General features: G+C 48.0%; 1 protein-coding gene across 1 annotated transcript in view; it reads left to right on the top strand.

The window, feature by feature from the left end:
• The first annotated feature begins 300 nt into the window (after positions 1–300).
• The window catches only part of NUDCD3 (NudC domain containing 3), a 73,388-nt gene continuing 52,628 nt past the window's right edge, over positions 301–21,060 (top strand). Inside the window, exons 1-2 of the mRNA XM_004282978.4 lie at positions 301–646; positions 6,266–6,558. Of these exons, the coding sequence (XP_004283026.1) occupies positions 455–646; positions 6,266–6,558 (485 nt within the window). The 5' untranslated portion in view covers positions 301–454. The remainder of the gene's footprint in view (positions 647–6,265; positions 6,559–21,060) is intronic.

The following is a 21,060-nucleotide window of genomic DNA, read 5'->3' as shown; positions in this document are numbered from 1 at the left end:
AAGCGCTCGCATTTCCTCTTCTGACGCGCCAGCAAAAGGCTCCCGCCGTCCCGCCTGGGGCTCGGGACACCCAGTTGGGAACACAACCCAAAGACCACGTGACAAAAGCGAGGCTCACGTAACACTTGCCCGCGCTACACGTCTTCCGTCCGTTGCCAGCATGGCCACTAGGCGCCCTCAGTCCCGCAGCTCCGGGCTTTCTTGCGTTTATGGGCCCACGTCCGCTCCTCTGCGAGACCGCTCGGGAAGCCAGGGGCGGTGGGAGCGGGGCCCGCGTCAAGTCGGCTCAAACTCAGCCCAGCCGAGCCCTACCGCTGGGGCGACCTAGCGCGGACCGGAAGTTTCACGGGCGAGCTGGCTGCCGGAGCCCTAATCACAGCGCACCGGAAGTGGGCCCAGACCGGCGTCCGGGCCGCGCCCGCCGTGAGTGAGCTTACCTCCGGCCAGCGACGCCATGGAGCCCGGGGCGGCGGAGCTGTACGACCAGGCCCTGTTGGGCATCCTGCAGCACGTGGGCAACGTTCAGGACTTTCTGCGTGTGCTCTTCGGCTTCCTCTACCGCAAGACGGACTTCTACCGCCTGCTGCGCCACCCGTCGGATCGCATGGGCTTCCCGCCGGGGGCCGCGCAGGCTCTGGTGCTGCAGGTAATGCGCGGCCGGCGGGAAGCTCGCGGTGGGGGGAGGCCGTGGGAGCCCCGACCCCGACCCCAGCGAGCGCGCCCCCGTAGTCCCCGACTCTCCGGGAGCCCAGACCCCTGTGAGACCGCCGCTCCGTTCGCTGCCGGCCTCAGTTCATCCTCTGGCGCTGCCCCGCACCAGCCTCCTGGGGCCGCGGCTTCAGCAGACATGCTCTTGGGGTATCAGGTATCAGTTTACTCCTTCCGTGCGAGAGGGGCTGGCTCTCGAGCAGCCTGGTACGACCGGGTGCACTTGGATATCAGAAGTAGTACATCGACGCTCAGGGCCAGGGTTAGCTCCCGCAGCGTGTAACCCCCTTCGAGGTGCCAGGGCCTGCCAGTCAGAGAATGAAAATAGTGCAGGCTAGACGGGGGAACGGGCGGCAGCACGGACACCTGCACCCCAGAACTGTGACGACTGGACGTGGAAGGGAGACTGTGTGATTGATGGGTGTGGTCCCCCTGTTCGAAGTGTGACTTTTCAGGTCAAAGACAGTCATAGTAGTACTTAATAAGTTTACATTTGAACATATATCTGTACATCCCAGGTTAAGTTTATTGTCTGTTTGAGGTGCTAGTAATACTTATTCACTGACGTTGACGGGGTACTTGGAATGTAATAACCAAGAGTTTATGTACTGAATGTATTTATACTCTCAGCTGCCAGAAGCATTGGAGATACACTGGTAATGCAGATGGTTAAATAATGGTCTCTCTCCTTGGGATACTTATGCTCTAGTTAAGGAGGTAAAATACAGTAACAGAGAACCATGCAAGGCCAATTATGTGACAGAGCCCATTGGAAGGAAAGGAATAGAAATGATGGTTTGGAAATGGAGAAAAGTTTTATAGAGGAGGTGGGACTTTTTTTTTTTTAACATCTTTATTGGAGTATAATTGCTTTACAATGTTGTGTTAGTTTCTGCTGTATAACAAAGTGAATCAGCTATATGTATACATATATCCCCATATCCCCTCCCTCCTGTGTCTCCCTCCCACCCTCCCTATCCCACCCCTCTAGGTGGTCACAAAGCACCGAGCTGATCTCACCGTGCGATGCAGCTGCTTCCCACTAGCTCTCTATTTTACATTTGGTAGTGTATATACATCAATGCTACTCGAAGAGGTGGGACTTGGATGGGATTGAAAGATGGTACTCAGTCAAGCATTGAGCCTGTTTCTAGGAACCTGAGAAGGTAGAAATGCTGGTGATAACCTCCTGCGGTTCTGTAGCGTTTTACAGTTTATGAAGTGATTTCAAATGTTCATCTTCTGAAGACTTGCTACAAGCTGCAGGTTGGTCAGGTATTTTCCTCAGTGCCTGCATGAAGAAACAGAAGTTTACAATGTTTAAGTACCAAAGATAACATGGTCAGGTGAGGAGTGAGGGTGGTATTCAATTTCAAGACTTAAGGCTGTTCCTCACCCTTGTAGTTGTTAGGTGCCATCTGAGTGATCAGAGAGCTGTGTGTCAGAGATGGTTTTTAGGAGGCCCTTATGTCAAGTTAATGCTTTCATGGAAGACTGTGAAATAGATAAGGTTGAATTTTATGTGGCAGATGAGGGTGCCAGTTCAGCAAGGTTGGGTGATTTGATGAAACTCATCATAGAGCTGGAACTCAAAACTTCATTTTTCGGATTCCAGATCTTTCTGTTCTATTATTTAGCCAATCCATTGTAGGTTGGGAACACTTTTGTCTAGGGTGATTTTTTTTTTTTTTTTTTTTTTTTTCCCCCGTACTCGGGCCTCTCACTGTGGCCTCTCCCGTTGCGGAGCACAGGCTCCGGACGCGCAGGCTCAGCGGCCGTGGCTCACGGGCCCAGCCGCTCCACGGCATGTGGGATCTTCCCGGACCGGGGCACGAACCCGCGTCCCCTGCATCGGCAGGCGGACTCTCAACCACTGCGCCACCAGGGAAGCCCCTGTCTCGGGTGATCTTTTGCAGAAAAGATGTAAAGGAGAAAGGAACATTTACTGAGCACCTAGTATGTACCAGTTGTTATGTAATTTACATTCTAGGATGTTATTTATTTCTAACACAACCTGAAAGGTTGGTCTTTTCCCTTGTTTTACAGGTGAACTGACAGGTAATTCATGTAAGACACCTACCATGTTTCAGACACCCTTAAGGTTAAGACTTGGTGAACAGTTTAATAAAGTGGAGGTGGAGAGCAGGGCAGAGAGAGGGTTGGGATGGGCCAGAGGTGATCCAGGGTTTCAAACCTGGGCACTGTAATAATGATAATGCATTCACTGAACTGTCACCTGAGTTTAGGGGAAGAAGCTTAGTTGAATTGGAGATTGCAGGCAGAAGTCCCTTCCCACAGGCTGTTGAATTGTGGGGCTGGATTTTAAGGGAGGTAGAGGAATCTGAGTGGTTTGAAGGAGAGGAACTGAAGGTGGAGGATAGCCCTTTGGGGAAGGATCCCAGAGAAGGGATGGGAGAAGGAAGAGGCTGTGTGAGTGGGAGGGGGATGGAGGGAAGTGGGCAGGGCAGTAAGTTTCAGGGAAACCAAGGGGGACAGTTTCCAGCAGATGGTTAGGAGGGGTGTAGTGTTTTTTTAAAGTGGTTCTGAATCATCAGTATTGCCCAAGGAACTTTAAAAGAGCAGATATTCCCTGGGTATTTTGGTTGGGTAGATCAGGGTAAGTCCTGGGGAGCTGTTCTTTTATCCACAGAGGCATTTGACAGTGGGGTGCTTGGGGGTCTCTTCAGAACTCAGGCAAAGAGGGTTTGGATGGGAGTATTGGGGTACTCAGTTCTGGAACCCAAAAGTTCTCCGTTGATATTTTGGGGTATGGGCTGTTGATGAGGTTTAAGCCTTCTCAGACTTTTCCTGCTAATTCTTAGGGCTTGCACAGTCTGAATGTACAGCTTGCCAGACCCTCAGCAGGAAAGATGCATGTAGAAATTGTATTCCACTCCATGATTTATTAGTATGTTTTAAGAAAACAATAATTTTGAATGACGTTTCATTCGTATCAGTGGATCCTCTGTGTTTATCCTGGAGTCCAGTTTGGCAAGCTTAGAGGTCCCCCCATGAGAGTCAGGAAAGCTGGCTCTATCTGTTCTGAGCTTGCTGGGAAGTCTTGGGAGAATCACTCTCCTCTCTGTCAGTTGAGAAGGTTGATTGGAGGTCAGGGACATCTCTTCCAGCTCCGCAGTCCAGGATTCTGAAATGAGTGCTGAGGTCAGTGGCGACATGAGAGGTGAAGCCAGGGGGCATGCGGGGTGCTGAGTAAGCAGGGGTGGTGGGCGCCGCAGTGTAGTGAGGAACGTGAGGCCCAGGGTCCGAGGGAGGCCCCCGGCGTTTGGAGAGAGCCCCCCGGCGTTTGGAGAGAGCCCTTGCTGTTGCTTGTTTTCTGGTGTTAAGATGAAGATGTGTGGCGTCAGGAGGATGAATGGCTCTGAGGGCAACGGGTCTGGTGTCCGGTGTCACTGACGTGAGTATAAGAGGAGTGAGTCAGGGACTCAGGTTCTCAGAAGAAGTGGAGAGAGATATTGTTTCCAGTTTTTAGCCTTAGAGCTTTACTTATCTTCCTCTGCCTACATCTCCTTTCAGTGTTTGGTGTGTTTCCTGTATAATTTTTTACTTTCTTCTTTCACTGGCAGGACCTTGGGCAGGTTACCCTCTCCGAGCTTAGTTTTCCATTATCTTTGAAATGTCAGTGCTGTCTTCCTCATGGCGTTTTCACGAGGGTTTTGAGAGAATGTCTGTAAAAACATTGGCATAGTCAGTAACTTCTTTGGTTCTGTCTTCCTGCCCAGTGCACGCAACAGTTATTTAGCCCTTGTCTGCATTCTAGCCCTTTGGAAACTGACTCCTACACACGTTAAAACATTTTTATTTTATTAAGACTTTTTTAGAGTAGTTTTAGGTTCAGAGCGAAATGGAGGGGAACGTACAGAGATTTCTCATGTCCCCCCTGCCCACCCCCGCCTCCCCCAGCGTCCCCTATACCAACAGCTGCCACCAGAGTGGTGCATTTCTTACAGTTGATGGACTTACATTGACATATCATAGTCACCTAAACCCACAGTTTACTTCAGAGTTCACTCTTACTGTTCATTTTACGGGGTTTGGACAAATGTGTGATGGCATGTAATCCTCATTATGGTACCACACGAAGTATTTTCACTGCCCTAAAAAAATCCTGTGCGCTCTACCTGCTGCCTCCAACCTCCCTCCCTGCATCCTCTGGCAACCACTGGTCTTTTTATTGTCTTTAAAAGTTTGCCTTTTCCACAGTGTCATAGTGTATGGAATCATACACTGTGTAGCCTTTTCAGATTGGTTTCTTTTACTAATATGCACTTAAGGTTCTTCCATGTTTTTTCATGGCTTAATAATAGCTCATTTCTTTCATCACAGAATAATATTCCATTGTCTGGATGTACCACAATTTGTTTATCCATTCACCTGCTGAAGGATATCATGGTTGCTTCCAAGTTTTGGCAATTATGAATAAAGTTGCTATACACAATCCGTGTACAGGTTTTTGGGTGGACATATTTTCAACTCCTTTGGGTAAATACCTTGGAGCGAGGTTGCTGGATTGAATGTAAGGGTCTTCTCCCACCCACTTTTCAAGGTGGATCTCCCAGCTTTCCTGTCTCCGGGAGGAGATACCATAGGATATATCTCCTGATGACCCTTCCTCCTGTCATTCCCTCTGGAAGGTGTGCCTTTCATTCAAGGTCTGATGCAGAGCGCCTTCTTCCAAGAAACTTCCTTAGCTCTCTTTCACCGGAAATGCTCGTTTGCACCCTCATTCTGATGGCATCACATGTATTCGTCACAGCCTCTTCCTGTCAGAGTTGTCACATCTGGGTCTGTCCTGGCTGCACTTCAGGGTTATGTACGCCCTTGAATGGTGCATACAAAAGGCCATTTTCTTGTGCACTTTTTGGATGGAGAGTCCCAGCACTTTTGTGGGTGTGACTGTGGCCCCGAAAAGATTAATGACTGCTCCACACACCAGAAAGTGGAGTTCTTCGAGGTTGGGAGCTGTCATTTGGATTTTGGGTGCCCCTTGCACATTGTAGGCACATCATGGATGTTTGTTGAATTCCCAGGCTAAGACCCGCACCTTCCCTCAGCCCATGCAGTGTGGGAAGATAGCAGCAGTCCGGTGAGCCGGCTTGTATTTTGTGGATTGAAATTCAACTAATTCCCATCTTCTCTTCTTTCGTCTGAGTTGTTGGTGCCTTTACAGCTCTCAGTACCAGGACAGCGTGTTCTTTGCGTTTTGAACAAGGCTCTCTGGGGCTATAAAAGTAATGACAGGTGAGACCATTTAGTTATGCATCATTTAGACTTGAAAGTTGGCCTCATAGGCATGTAAATATTTTGAGCCTTGGCTTGTAAAGGTTTCACTTCCACTGATTTTGGAACTCCCCTTTAAAGATTGTTTTCCTAGCGGCATTTGGTGAAGTTGAAGTGCATTTCCATTTTGCCAATGGGAACATTTTTTTAGTCTACTGCTTTTTCATTCTTTATTTACCAGATTTTGCTGTATTTCTGCAGAATGTGTGGTACAGTACTGGGCGGATGAACTCATTGCAGGATTGCTGTTTGATTTTAGGTATTCAAAACCTTTGACCGCATGGCCCGTCAGGATGATGAAAAGAGGAGGAAGGAGCTGGAGGAGAAGATCAGGAGGAAGGAAGGGGAGGAGGCCGCGGCCGAGCAGGAGCCAGTCCCAGCCCCGGTTCAGGAGGTGGAGGTTGACTCCACCACAGACTCAGGCGGCCCTCAGGAGCCCCCCGGCCCGCAGGACGCCGTGCAGGAAGTGGCCCACCGCGCCAGGGAGGCAGAGCCACCAGGAGCGGATGCTGGCGCTGCTGAAGTCCCAAGGAGCCCGCCAGCTCTTCCCAAGTAAGAATTTCTACTTTGTGGCTTCTTTCTTTTCTTTTCTTTTTTTCATCATGGTTTATGACAAGATATTGAATATAGCTCCCTGTGCTATACAGTAGGGCCTTGTTGGTTATCGATTTTATACATGGCAGTGTGTATCTGCTAATCCCAGACTCCTAACTTATCCCCACCTCCCTTTCCCCTTTGGTAACCATAAGTTTGTTTTCTGTGTCTGTGGGTCTGTTTCTGTTTTGTATATAAGTTCATTTGTATCTTTTTTTTTTTAAGATTCCATATATAAGTGTTATCATATGATATTTGTTTTTCTCTGGCTTACTTCACTTAATATGATAATCTCTAGGTCCATCCATGTTGCTGCAAATGGCATTATTTTGTTCTTTTTTATGGCTGAGTAGTATTCCATTGTGTGTGTGTGTGTGTGTGTGTGTGTGTGTGTGTGTGTGTATGTATCTCACATCTTCATCCATTCATCTGTTGATGGACCCTTACGTTGCTTCCATGTCTTGCCTGTTGTAAATAGTGCTGTAGTGAACACTGGGGTGCATATATATTTTCAGATTAGAGTTTTCTCTGGGTATATGCCCAGGAGTGGTATTGCTGAATCATACGGTAACTGTATTTTTAGTTGTTTAAGGAACCTCCATACTGTTCTCCATAGTGGCTGCACCAATTTACATTCACACCAGCAGTGCAAGAGGGTCCCTTTCCTCCACACCTTCTCCAGCATTTGTTATTTGTAGAGTTTTTAAATGATGGCTATTCTGACCTGTGTGAAGTGATACCTCACTGTAGTTTTGATTTGCATTTCTCTAACAATTAGTGATTTGAGCATGTTTTCACGTGCCTACTGGCCATCTGTATGTCTTCTTTGGAGAAATGTCTATTTAGGTCTTCTGCCCATTTTTCATTTGGGTTATTTGTTTTTTTATTATTGAGTTGTGTGAGTTATTTGTATATTTTGAGAATTAAGCCCTTGTTGGTTGCATTGTTCGCAAATATTTTCTCCCATTCCTTAGGTTGTCTTTTCGTTTTGTTTATGGTTTCCTTTGCTCTGAAGAAGCTTATAAGTTTGATTATGTCCTATTTGTTTATTTTGCTTTTGTTCCTTTTGCCTTGGGAGACTGACCTAAGGAAACATCGCTAGTTTTATGTCAGAGGTGGCCTCTTTCTTGCTTGACATCTGGTGGTTGGGTTTGTCCCTAAGTGGGTCTTACTTGGTAACACACTGACTCTATTTCAGCAGTTAGTTAGCTCTTCATGTTTGCAAACTGCCTTACAGTGTGTAGGATGGGAGGTCAGGTGGTTTCAGTATTCTTCCTTTTTCTCTCTATAGGGTAAGGTAATAATCTGCCCACAGTCAAACAGCCAGTTAAGAGCTAGACCAGAGTTAGAGCCCTGGGCTCATAGAGTTATGCATTCCCGTGAGACCTGCCTCTCTGTGTGTCTTGACTCTGTTTTTTCCCTGCAGGAGCGACTGCTGGGACATGGGCCCACAGTCCTCTTGGTCTGACGTACACCCGAATAGGTTGTCTGGAATGGGGGACTGTGGACCCAGAGTCCCCTCAGAGCCTGCCATTTAGTAAATGTATTACCTTGGGCAAGCTGCATCACCTCTCTGTGTCTCAGTTTTCTCCTTTGTAAAGCAGAGGTGATAATAACAGCACCTCCCTCAGAGGCTGTTGTGAATATTGAATGAGCCAAGGGTCATGCAGCTGATGAGTGGTAGGGCTTAGATCAAGCCCTGTGCTGTACTTGTCCTCACTTTTCAGGAGTTCTGCTTCCTGGTGCTTCCCTGCCACTGTTTGGGTGAGAAGAGCTGATGCCTCCTTGTGTATGAGCTGTGGCAGTGTCTGAAAGACAGCATGCTGCTCCTGGCCTGCTCTGTTCTTAGGTGAATTTGCTCTCTTCCCTCTTTCATGGGACTGTTCCCTGCCCTCTCCTGGGTTTTCTCTCCCCCTTGGCCCTTCTCTGACTAAACTTCCCTTCTGTTCTTCCCTCTCCTTGCACTCTCCCTCTAACCTGTTTTGGGGACTCTTTGAATGTAGTTCCTAGTTAATGAAGCAAAGTGAACAACTTGGAGTGGCATAAAATGCGGAGTAGGGGGAAAATAAACTTTGTGGAGATAGGTTGGGGCAAGACTGCAGAGTCTCAAAGTCCAAGTTCGACTGCATGGAGGGTCGGTGCCCCAACCCCCTGTTGTTCAAGGGAGGTTAACTGTACATGCAGAGAAAAAGCCCAGAAGGAAATACATTATGAATAGTGGTGGAATTGTGAGTGTTTTTCATTGCCATCGTTGTCCCTTACTGTATTTTCTAATTTTTCTACAATGAACTATACACTTTGCTTTACTAATTTTTTTGCATTCTTTTTTTTTTTTTTTTTGCGGTACGTGGGCCTCTCACTGTTGTGGCCTCTCCCGTTGCGGAGCAGAGGCTCCGGACGCGCAGGCTCAGCGGCCATGGCTCACGGGCCCAGCCACTCCGCGGCATGCGGGATCTTCCTGGACCGGGGCACGAACCCGCGTCCCCTGCATCGGCAGGCGGACTCTCAACCACTGCGCCACCAGGGAAGCCCTGCATTCTTTTTATAATTTCTAAAAACTCTATTAAAAGGGGGGATTTGCTTTTAATTCCTGAGTAATAGATTAGAATAGCTGCCTTGTTATCTTGTAGAGACCCTATTTTTTATTCTTGGACCAATGAGTTGTATTCCAGGTTAGTATCAGCGTTAGTTTTACTAGTCCTGCCGTGGTGTAAGCATAGACTGAAGACTTGTGTGTGTTCCAGGAAACCTTAGTTTGGTGTTGCAGGCTCAACGCGTCCATGGACTGAACCTTCTCAGCCTTCAGGTATTCACTGGTTTTCTATGAACAAAACAAGAAATTGTGGTCCACATCTCTCTAGTTCCATCTGAAAGGCTGTTCTGTGGCAGATCTGAAATGGAACATGAAAGCCATCCTTATCTTTGTTGTAGCTTTTGTGGCCCCCCAAGTCGCGCCAGTCAGTGCCCAGAATTGCTTATCCCATAAACTGTAGATCTGGGGGTTCTGTTAATTAAATAACTTAAGATAGTTGTTCTTCAGGTGACCACACAGAAGCACTGCCTTTGTGGGGCACCCTGTCCAAAAACCAGTTACATACCTAGAATCTGGGTCTGACGTTGCTGACTTCTGATTACTCCTGCTTGCTACCCATTTGCTGGTGGTTCTGCCCAGTATTAGGTAGTGGTGATGGCAACTTCGCTCCATCTACAGGCAAATCACACTTTGGAGTCAACCCCCTGTCCCCAGCCTAGGCCCTGCCAACCGTGGGTTAAAGTTTTTGAAGTGTACCTTTTCATTTATACATAAAATAAAGTACAGATTTTTACACATAAAGCCACATGCCACCACCCTAGTGCTCAAGGTGCCCAGTTTTATTCCTTAGAGATGAGAGAATTTGGGTACACAAAAATTTCCTTGACCATACAAGATAGCTTTGAGAGGTGCACATACTCTGCAAAGGAGCTTCACAGTTTATGAGTTATCCGTAGTGAAGATATTGTAAAAAGTGCTGCTTAGAGCCCCAGTGTTCATATTGTACTTAACCCAGTGATCTGTGCTCAAAGTACTTCTAGGGAGCTGGGAAGCTTTCAGAAATGCTGATGACATTATAGTGCTGTGGAAGGAGAGAGGGATGCAAAACCAACAGCATCAACATCCTAATCACTAAGTCGGGCACCTCTCAGAGCTGTTGGTGGGGTTTGCTTCTTGGGTTCCATCTGTGTCTGGTCCCGCTTCGGTGGCCATAGGTCCTGCAGTTTCCCTCTCGATCTGCAGGTGTCGCTGTAGGCAAAACAGTGATAACTGCATTTGCTTGTGCTGGGATGCACAAGCAAAATGTACAAAAGGCTGTGCAACCTCTGGCTTTTGCCCTTATAAATCACAAACAGGATTCTTTAAAAAGAAGAAAAAGGAAAGAAAGTAGCACTGAGAGTAAATTACAGTTGGCGCTGAACAACACAACCTTGAACTGCACAGATCCACCTATACATGGATTTTTTTCCGTAGTAAACGGTACAATACCACAGAATCTGTGGTGGTTGAATCGTGGATGTGGAACTGTGGATACAGAGGAGCCGCTCCTGCGCTGTCGGTGTTGAATGGTGGTACATGCCCTGAGTCCCTCCCGAGCTACCCCTCTGTCCTGCACAGGGAAGCAGACAGCAGGGCCTCGTGAGAAGGGCGTGTCATGGAACTACTTGATGTGTTGACCCATCTGGTGAAGTCCTGGTAGAACAAGGGTGTGTTAGAAAGCTGCTCAGTGCTTTCTTTTATTTTGGGTGGCATGGCCTTTGTGTCCAGCTGTTACAGGGATCCATCTTGGGAAAGGGATGGTGTAGTTTGGAAGAGAAGTTTCAGATTTCTAATAGTATCCTCAGCAAATGCTTCATCTTCATCACACCTGGTTCGTTTGCCCCAAGCACAGCACTGTTCACGTTCTTCAGTGCTCTTGTCCACGCAGCAAGGCCTTCCAGCGCCTCTGTCCCTCTGCTCCCTGCCACAGGTAACTGCGTCTCCTCTGAGCCTGGGTTTCATCTTACATCTGTTTATGGCTAGTTCTTACATCTTTCATTTTTGGGGCAGAGACTTACTCAGCCCCTCTCAGCTCCCAGCTGTGTGTTAGGTGAGCATCCGATGCGTGCTGAGTTCATTCCTTAGTGCCTCTTCTTTGGTTCTACTCACCCATGTCTCGTGATGTCTGTGGCTTAGATGTCCCTTAGGCAGGCTGTCACAAGAGCCAGAAGGGTGCTGCTCTCTGCTGGGGCATCCTTTCTGTGTGCAGTCATGCTGCCTGAGAGCTGGCTTCCTGGATTTGTCTCTAAATGGGGTCCTTCCTTTGTTGGTCCCTGCTTTTTCAGGTGCCCGTTGCAGGAGGCCCTTTGATAGAGTCACGTGGACATACCGGAATGCTACCCCAAATACCCACCCTGTTGGCTTATGGTGAAGATTGACTGAGGTCAGTGTGTAAGACCTGGTGAGCAGGATTCCTGGCGCATAGTGAGCCCTCAAGTAGGTACGAGCTGTTCTCAGTATTGCTTTTCTTAACTTAAACAAGAACAAACTGTTTTTCTTCCTCATTATGCTCAGTGTAGACTATTTGGAAAATAAAGATAAGTGTGTAAAGAAGAAAAAACGTCCTACCACTCCCTATTAACTTTCTGGGATATTTCTACAGTTTTTTCTATGCATATAAACATGTGCGTGGGTGTGTTTGAGCACACACACACACACACACACACACCAAAGTATGCTTATAAAATTGTCTTACACTGTGGTTTCTGTTTTGCTGAACATTGTATGCTGAGCGGTTCCTGCATCCCTTTTGCTGATTTTGAATTCATGTTGTACACTGTTGAGGGTTGTGTGCCCAAGAGGTTCTTTTGTTCAGATGAGGTTGTTGGCTGTAATCATGCACTCAAGAGAATAGTAAACAGAAAGCCAGCAGTCCAGGGATGTCTGCCAGCTTTCCCCCACTGGGGCTCTGCTGGGCCTGCCGGCCTCAGGGTCTGTTTTCAGTCTCATCTGGTATAGAAGCTGTTCTTTCACCCAATTCGCCCTGAAACTGCCCCTTCTCTAAGGAACCTCAGGTGTAAGTGGCCTCAGGGATTTGATTTAAATCACAGATGAGGAAAGGTTGTTTGTTAGAAGTATTTTTTTTCCTCTAGAAGCATTGTGTTTTTGTTTTCATTTTGCAGTTCATTTCTAGCTTATAGGCTTCATTTTTAGAAGAGATTGGCCTGTATATCTTACAGCGATGACTTATGTTGAGTTGGTTGGATACTGAAGCCGGATGGTAAAAATGACCTGGTGTCCTAGCCTGTGAGAGTGAGCATGTTTTTGGGCCGGAGGAGGCGGCCAGTGAGACTCCCCCAGGGTACTCTTCCCCCTGGGAAGTGTGTACTTCCAGATGCCAGAGCCCAATCGGCTTCCTTTTAACAGATGGAGAAATGGAGATGAACAGTGGTGAAGTGCTTTGCTTGAAACCGTAGTTAGAAAGGAGGGCCAGAGTCATGGGGAACTGAAGCAGTTCCCAGTGCGCTTAGAGGCCCAGACATGGGTATGTTCGCTTTGCTGTTGTTAAGAAAAAGGAACTATTACCAGAACTATCTAAGAGATACTTTTCAAAACTAACAAAACCAGTATCTAATTGAATATTTTTCTATGTCACTAAAGAAGTATAACTTTTTATGCTAGCTTTTTTTTTCTTTTCCTATTGAAAAAAAAGGTATATGCACCTTGTGGAAAATGTATTAGGTTGAATTTAAATACAAAGGTGAGTAGACAGAAGAATGCAGTGAATCCGCGTGTACTCACTGCCAACCCTGTGAAGTACACCCGGCCACTTCTCCCCCTCCTGTGTTATTCAGAAGCAAATTCTACCTCATCATTTCATCTGTAAATGTTTTCAACCAGTGTTTAAACTTCCAGTTTTCTCATAATGTCATAATTTTTTAAAAAAAGTTTACATCTATAATAAGGCTCCAACCACATATCACTTTGTAGCTGACTCTCTGTTTCTCTTGCTTTTATTCTCTCAAAATTTATTTGTTAAGAAAAAAATCAGGTTGTTGGTATGTTGAGTTTCCCACTCTCTGACTGTTACGTGGTATAGTAAATTGGCAGTTGGATTTAGGGTCAATACTTTTGAAAGTTAAAAGCCTGTGTAATGAAAGTGAATTCTCCCTAAAGGCAGCCATTGTGCGTACTTTTGTAAAAGTTTTCTGTTTTATAAACTTTTTATTTTTCATATTCGTTTATGTATATTTTCTCTGTTGTATACAATATGCTGTGTGTGGACTTCTAGTTACATCCCCCCGAGCAGCTGACAAGCAGCTAACAAGGAGGCAGTCTCCCTGTTGCCAGGTGCCATTTTTCCTGCTGTGCGTTGTATCTGTCCTCACATCTGTGGGGCTTTAAGATGCTGATTCCTGGGCCTGCCCCTGGAGATCAGATTTAACTGGCCCAGGTGCGACCATGTGTCAGGATTTTCAGAAGCTTCCCAGGTGACTCTGGCTGTAACCAAGAGTCAGACTTGACTACAGTCTTTCTCTCGACTCCCTCAGAGTTCTATCCTGTGGATGTGGCGTCATTATTTAGTGAGTCTCCACAGGCAGTGTTATTAGGTTGTTTCCAATCTACTGCGGTCACAAATGATGCTGCAGTGACTGTGCTGTATGTGTTTCTTGGAACATGTGTATGAATATCTGTTGGACGAATTCCCAGAACAGGAATTACTGGGTCAAAGGGTATGAAGTGTGTAATTTTGATGGATGTTGCTAAAGTGGCCCCAGAGAGATTGTACCAGTTTGTTCTCTCACTGCCAGGCTGTCTGATGGTGGGTACCTGACCCACCCCAGGTGCCAGCCAGCATCCCTAACCCATTTCTTGGCTGCTCTTACTTTTGCTTCATTGGTTTTATTTGAAGTGCCATTCACTGTGACGTATGTTGGGTTCTGATTGGCTCTGTGTATGTTTCTGTGTTTTTTTCCTTTTCTATTCCATTTATTCATAGATACTAAACCATTTGTTCTATTTGTTTGCCAGTACCAAGCTGTTTTATTTACCATAGCTTCATTATGATACATTTTAATACTTGGTGGGACTAGTGTTTAATCCCTTGCCCCCAGACTTTTCTGGAAACTTTTTCCATGTGAAAATTCTGTTGAAGTTTTCATTGGGAATACATTAAATTTATGTTTTGAATTAGAGAGAAATGACAGGTTTACATTATTGAGTCTTTCTGTCTAAGAACAGGGTGTATTTTATTTATTCAAGTCTTGTTTTATGTTCTTCTGTAGAATTTTAATGTTTTTATTCAATAAGCCCTGTACACCGATACTGAATTCTCTATTTTCTGATAGTTTCTCTGTTGATTTTCTTGGATTTTCTAGGAATATAGACTCTTCAGTTTTTATTATAGTATTTTAGTGACAAGTATATTTAGTAATAAATACATTTTTAATATTTTGAATTTTAAATGTAACTTCATTTTTTTTCTCCCTCTCAAAATGTGTTGCCCCGAGCACCTGGAAGGATGGAGTTGACACTAGCTGCAGAGGGAAGGGGTCGGGGGCGGCTGGTTCTGAGGCTGACAGGTTAGCCTTTGGCCACAGCGGGGTCTCCGGGGTCCGAGAAGCTGTGAGCCATGTAGGTGGAGTCCAAGGGGAGCAGGACTGGAGGTGGGAGTTTGAAAAACATCGGCATATCAGTGGGTTTAAAGGCACAGACTGGATGAGGTCACCGAGGCAGTGAGTGTATATGGAGAAGAGGTCCAAGGATTGAGAGCCGGGGGGTCGTACATGAGGTGAGGGGCCGTCTGCCTAGGGGGCCAGGAGAACGGGGTGTGTGACCTGGGGGAGCAGGCCCGAGCAAGGCAACCAGGAGAGTGTCCTGTCACGTGGGAGGAGGCCAGTGGTGACACGCGCTGCACCGTCACATGCGCTGTTACTTCACCCTTCGCTTGCTCCCTGCAGCCGTCCAGCCCTGAAGTCCTCAGCTCGCTCGTCACCCCTTTCCTTTGGGATACACTCCTGACCTGTCCTCTGGTTTCTGTTTCTGCGGTTGGCTCACCTTGTGGCGGGTGCTTCTCTGGCCTCTGGCTCAGACTGCACCCTTGTCTCTGGCCCCGGGTGGCGGCTCCCGTGTGTGTCCCCGTGTAAACTGCCTATTTTGTATCTAGTTCTCTCACCGGGGAAACCAGGAGGAGGGCAGTCGGCAGAAAGTGCAGCTTTTCTGTTACTGTGTGCACCTTGGTCTATTTATCTTGTCCACTGTGTGTCCAGTGCCTGGAACGTCCCTGGCGGCATAGTTGGCACTTAGTAACCAGCTGAGTGAGTGAGTGATTCAAATTAAAAGTCATGTGAAAAAATGATAAACCTTTGAATTTTAACATATCTAATGAATTCCATTATCCAGTAACATTCAGTTTTTCTTGAATTTTCATAGTTAGGGCTTTCACATCTTCTATGTACTGTTCATCCCTGTCTTCTTTTAGGGCAACTCAGTGTTCTGTAAACTCCCTAATGGAGTCCTGTGTGGTCATAGAGCCCCGAGGCCTCTATCGTTTCCCTGTCTATGTACTGAAGGGCCAGGCACTCAGCTTCCCTAGTGGCGAAGAACCCTCTAGGGACAGAGCCCGGGACTGGGAGTCAAGAGCCCTGGTGTGAGCAGGCCTTGGGCCCTGTAGGCTGTACTGCAAGGGAGTGGGAGCAGGCCTGAGTTTTTTGTCTCTTTTTCTTAAGCCAGGGAACCTGCCCTCCTATGGGTAAGTGGAGTCCTGGGAAGGCCTCTGCGTACAACAGGTGAGGGCTCAGCTGTTGGCTGACGTAGGGCTGTGAGGCACGGGTGGCTTCATCTCCAGGCTCACTTTGAGAACCCCTGGATTAGGATGTCTGGGATGACTCAGCTCTGAATCCTGTGTGTCTGGTTGGTTGTGAGCCTGGGTTCTGAGTATCTCTCGAGGGTCAGGTCCGTGGCTTCGACAATGTGATGGAATGGGACCAGTCCTTAGCTGAGCAAGGGCCACCACGTGTTCTCGCATATAGCCCTCAAGGTCCATTTATTTTGTGGTCTCTAAAGAAAACTTTCATTTTTAGATAATTAAGATCTGCCCCCAAAAGTTGCAAAAATCATGCACGGGACCCCATACATCCTTCTCCCAGCATGCCAGATGTCTGTGCCTCCTGTAACCCGGGCTGCTGTGAGCGCATCTGAAGACCTTGTTCCAGTTTCATCCATTGTTCCAGTAGTGTCCTTTCTCCCGGGCCAGCGTTGCATCCGTTGTCGTCACTGCATTATGGGCACGTCTCGTCAGTCTCCTCTATCTGGCACAGTTTCTTAGTCTTGTCTCTCATGACCTTGACCCTTTTAAGGAGTACTGACTTCTTTTTTTCCTTGGTAGAATGTCTCTCAGCATGGTTTTTTTTTTTTTTTTTTTTTTTTTTTTTTTGCGGTATGTGGGCCTCTCACTGTTGTGGCCTCTCCCGTTGTGGAGCACAGGCTCCGGACGCGCAGGCTCAGCAGCCGTGGCCCACGGGCCCAGCCGCTCTGCGGCATGTGGGATCTTCCCGGACTGGGACATGAACCCGCGTCCCCTGCATCGGCAGGCGGACTCTCAACCACTGCGCCACCAGGGAAGCCCATCTCAGCATGGTTTTGTCTGATGTTTCCTTGTGACCGGCTAAGGCTGCTGCAGTGGCTGCTTTTCTTCTGTGCTAAAGAGTTACTATTTTCCCTGTTGTGATTAATAAGTGTCTTGTGTGGAGATACTTTGAGACTCTAAATATCTTGTTTCTTCTCATACTTTGCCCACTAATCTTAGCAACCATTGATTATTCTTGCCTGAAACAGTTATTGCTGTGGTGTCTGCCAAATTGCGATTTCCTGTTTATATCCTTCTTTCTACATTTATTAATTGGGATTATATTGCTAGGAATGGCTTTTCTTTCTCCTCCACTCACTCACTCATTCATGCACTTGTTTGTGTGTGTCATTGTGTCCTTACAGATGTTGACTACATAGTTATGGCCCCACTGTCTTGGGTTGTTGCTCAGGGTGCCCTTCAAATGGGCTTGTCCTTTTGACATGTTCGCATCATTTTTTGAGCACTCCTCTGTGTGCTTGCACCACAAGATGTTCCATGTCATCCTGCTGTGAAGTCGGCTTTTTCTCCAAGTGGCCTTCGGTTTTTTTCTTAAATTTAAATTTATTTATTTATTTTTGGCTGCGTTGGGTCTTTGTTGCTGCGTGCGGGCTTTCTCTAGTTGCAGTGAGCGGGGGCTACTCTTCGCTGTGATGCGCGGGCTTCTCATTGCGGTGGCTTCTCTTGTTGTGGAGCACGGGCTCTAGAGCGTAGGCTCAGTAGTTGTGGCACGCGGGCTTCAGTAGTTGTGGCTCGTGGGCTCTAGAGCACAGGCTCAGTAGCTGTGGCGCACGGGCTTAGTTGCTCCGAGGCATGTGGGATCTTCCTGGACCAGGGCTCGAACCTGTGTCCCCTGCATTGGGAGGCGGATTCTTAACCACTGCTCCACCAGGGAAGTCCCCAGCCTTGGCTTTTGATTGGAGAATGGTCTGAAATCAAGGATCTGGGCACCAGGTGTGCTGTCGCTGCTGGTGTCCTGGCTTCTAGGCCTGTTTTATGCCCATTTCCTGGTTACTTTACCCTCTGAAACCATCCTGCCCAACTTTTCACTTCCAGTTTTCTTTCCTCCCTTTTGAAAAATTCATGGTATGGATTAAGAGTGTGAATCTCGAAGTCAGAAGCCCTGCATTCAAATGCCAGCTCAGACCTTGCTGAGCCATCTGGCCTTCAGGCCTTAGTTTTCCCATATGTCAGGTAGGGGTGATGATTCTCAGCTTAAAGGGTTGTTGTGAGGGTTAAATGAGAGAGTAAAATGAGAGTGGTCAGCACACGTTGAGTGCTCAGTTGGGTGCTTTCATTCAGCAAGTATTTATGGAATGAATGCTTGTGTAGGTTTGTTTCAGGGCCTGGGGCATGTGGGGTTTGGGAGTGCCAGCCTGGTGGGGCCTCTGGCCGGCTGGTGCAGGGGCAGCGCCTCCGACGCCTCCTTGATCCCGAGCTGCTCTACAGCTGGAGGGATGCGGGGAGAGAGGAGTGGGTGCTTTGCTGTCCCCAGTTAAAGGAGCAGTCCTGGTTCTAGCAGTATGTTCTGCTTCCGACAGCAAGCACCCCGCTCATCGCCCATCTCTGGGTGGCACTGTCCTGTGTGGGGTTGGAAGGAACTTCTCCTCCTCCTCTGGCGTAACCTTTCTGCCTTTCTTGGCCGGTTCTTCCGTGGAGTGGGGTGTGGCTCGCAGTAAGTGCAGCCTGGGGGCTGGTGAGGGGGGCAGTTGGAAGGAAACCAGCCAGCGCCCCTTAGTTTTCTGCAGGGGTGGCCACGAGCCCCCCAGATGCTTAGACAGAATCTTCTCTGCGGGGGAACGGCAGGAGGGGTGGGAGACAGGTCTGGGCTGGTCCCCCCACGAAGCCCTGTGCCTTGGGCACCCGATCCGCCCCTGCCAGTGTCCCCGGGCAGGAAGACAGGCTCCCTGAGAGCTTTCTGTTCTGCTGCTGCTGGAGCGTTGCAGTAAGTGGGTAGGTAGGACTAGCTGTGACCTAAAAACACTTGAGCATTTTCAGGGCGTCCCTGGGGAAAGCTGAATAAAGTAGGAGGAATGTCATTTCAGATGCTCATGTTCTCCCAGGAGAACAAACTTCCAGGCCTCTTCTTGCCTCTTGTTTCTGAAGTCAGTGCTGCTGACTCTGTGAGCCTGGTGCCTACAAGCTGACCTTGTGACCTTGGTACCTACGGGGTGACCCCATGACCCCAGTGCCTGCATGCTGACCCCATGACCCTTGTGCCTACATGCCTGGCAGGATGGGTGCTGCACAACACGGTGCAGTGACAACTGGTTTCCTAACTTGCTTCGTGGGACCGCCCACCCCTGCCCACTCTGTTGGGTCCGGAGTAAGAGAACAGAAAGAAGTCTCTTCTCCTTCCCAAGAAAAACAAGTCCCAAACTCTCCAAACAACAAAAGCAGCAAAACTCATGGAAGTACCTCGCAGAGCTCAGAGTCAGGAAGGAGGGGGATGGTTGCCACACAGCGGATGTGGGGTGTGATCCCTGTCCTCCAGCAGGTTGGCAGTGCCCTCTTAGCGACACAGAGTAGATCTCACTGTTACCAGCAGTTTTCAGGTTTAGGCTGAAATCTGCTGAGGAGGATGGTAGGGAGAGCCCTGCGAGCGAGGGTGGCCCTGGGCCCTACAGTCGCAGTTGGCTGCAGGGTAGAGGCTGTGCCCCTGGGTCCCATGATCGTTTCTTTACAGACTCTGCCTCCTTGTGCCAGTCTCTTCCCCACTTTGTGGCTTTGTGGCCTTGTGGCCAAGCGCCTTTGATTTTGCTGCTGCAGCCTTTACTTAGATCTGTCTCCCTTGTACCCCTTTAGCCCTAGAACTTCCTTTTTCCTTAAAACCATTTTTTTACTGGTGTTTTGAAAAATGCCGCATGCAGATGTTTAAAGAGATCTCAATAGCAGAAAGGGGGGCCGTGGAACATCAGTCCTCCTCTCACCATGACCCCACCTCTCTGTCTGCAGAGAGGCCCCCCGGCGTGAGCCTGTCACCACAGGGACAGCACAGGGGAAGTCTGTGAGGATCCGAGGGTACTTATGTGCTCCTCTCCCCTACTTTTTAGAAAAACAGGTTGTATGTTTTAGAGGAGTTTTAGGTTCCCAGCAAAAGTGAGCAGAGCACAGAGTCTACACGCAGCCCCGCTCCCACACGCACAGCCTCCCTGTGTCACCATCGTGCCTTTCGGGGTGATTTCCTGGGGGGATAGCGCGCTGTGTACACTGCTCATCCCTGGCTTTTTTCACACGGTGAACCTTATAAATGTGTCCTCTTCGGTGCTCTGTGTTCTTTGGAGCGGCCACCTGGCGTGTTCCTCTGTGTAAACTGTGCTCAGTGACTCTGTCTGCTCCGTCGGCCTCGTTTCTCATGGAACTAGAGGAGAACAGTGACTAAACAGACTATGAGATTCTAACAGTCCTAAAAATACCTTCCGAAGTAATGTGTATTCACTGAGGAAAATGAATGAGGGGGCACAGACTGTCCAGAAGCCCAGGAGTGGGCGTTGCCTTTTTTCCAAAAGGCTTTTGGTTCATAGAATAAAAAAGAATGAAAGCTGACACGCAGATTTGGGCATCTCCAGTCGCGAATGTTTCTGTGGCAGGTGTTCTTGGAGCATCAGTGACTCACTGGTCTGCGCTGTGGCACTGTCACCTGGTGGTCCTGGAAGAGAGGAACGTGTGATTTAACCTAGCATTTACCAAATCAGTTAGACCACAGGGCCTTTTCCTTCCTTCCTAATTGGCCTGCTGTCACCTTGAGGGACTTTTTTTTCGGAGGAGCCTGAAAGGTTATAGAAGTACTAAGTACTCATTTATTTCATCCAGAAAATGTATTTCTTTGAAGTTTTTCATTAATTTTAATTTACACAATAGTTAAAGAGTACACTCAGAAGCATAGGTAAATCTCAGGCCCCCTTTGACCGCCCCGATCGCAGTTTGCTCCCAGAGGCAACTGCTCTTCTGGAGCTCACCTTTTGTGTTTGTTTTTTTAATTTCAGTGATTACAGGTTTTAGTTTCTCAGATGGCTGGTTGAGTTTTCGGAGTGCAGTGTCCCTCCCGTCACTTGGAAGGGTGATCGTGTCTGTTGTGGAGTCCTGGTGCCCGGTTCCCTCCGTGGCTCTCAGCAGCACTTCTTTCCCTGTAGAGTTTGGTGGCCTCCGCCCTGGGAAGCTGGCTTTTCCCAGGGTCTGGTGATTCCTGATTTTGTGTTCATTTTTGTGCTTGAGACTCCTGTTACCCTGTCTGTGAATGCTGTCACTGTTCCACACCTGGTCTCTAGAAATTTTTAGGCAGTGGCCTAGGGTGTCCTGCGCTGGTTGCTGTTCTGCAGGA

The sequence above is a fragment of the Orcinus orca genome, chromosome 9 (genome assembly GCF_937001465.1).
Source record: "Orcinus orca chromosome 9, mOrcOrc1.1, whole genome shotgun sequence".
In the NCBI taxonomy this organism is placed as follows: Eukaryota; Metazoa; Chordata; class Mammalia; order Artiodactyla; family Delphinidae; genus Orcinus; species Orcinus orca.
Note: the sequence above shows the minus strand (reverse complement) of the source record. Positions and strands in the feature narration are given on the sequence as shown.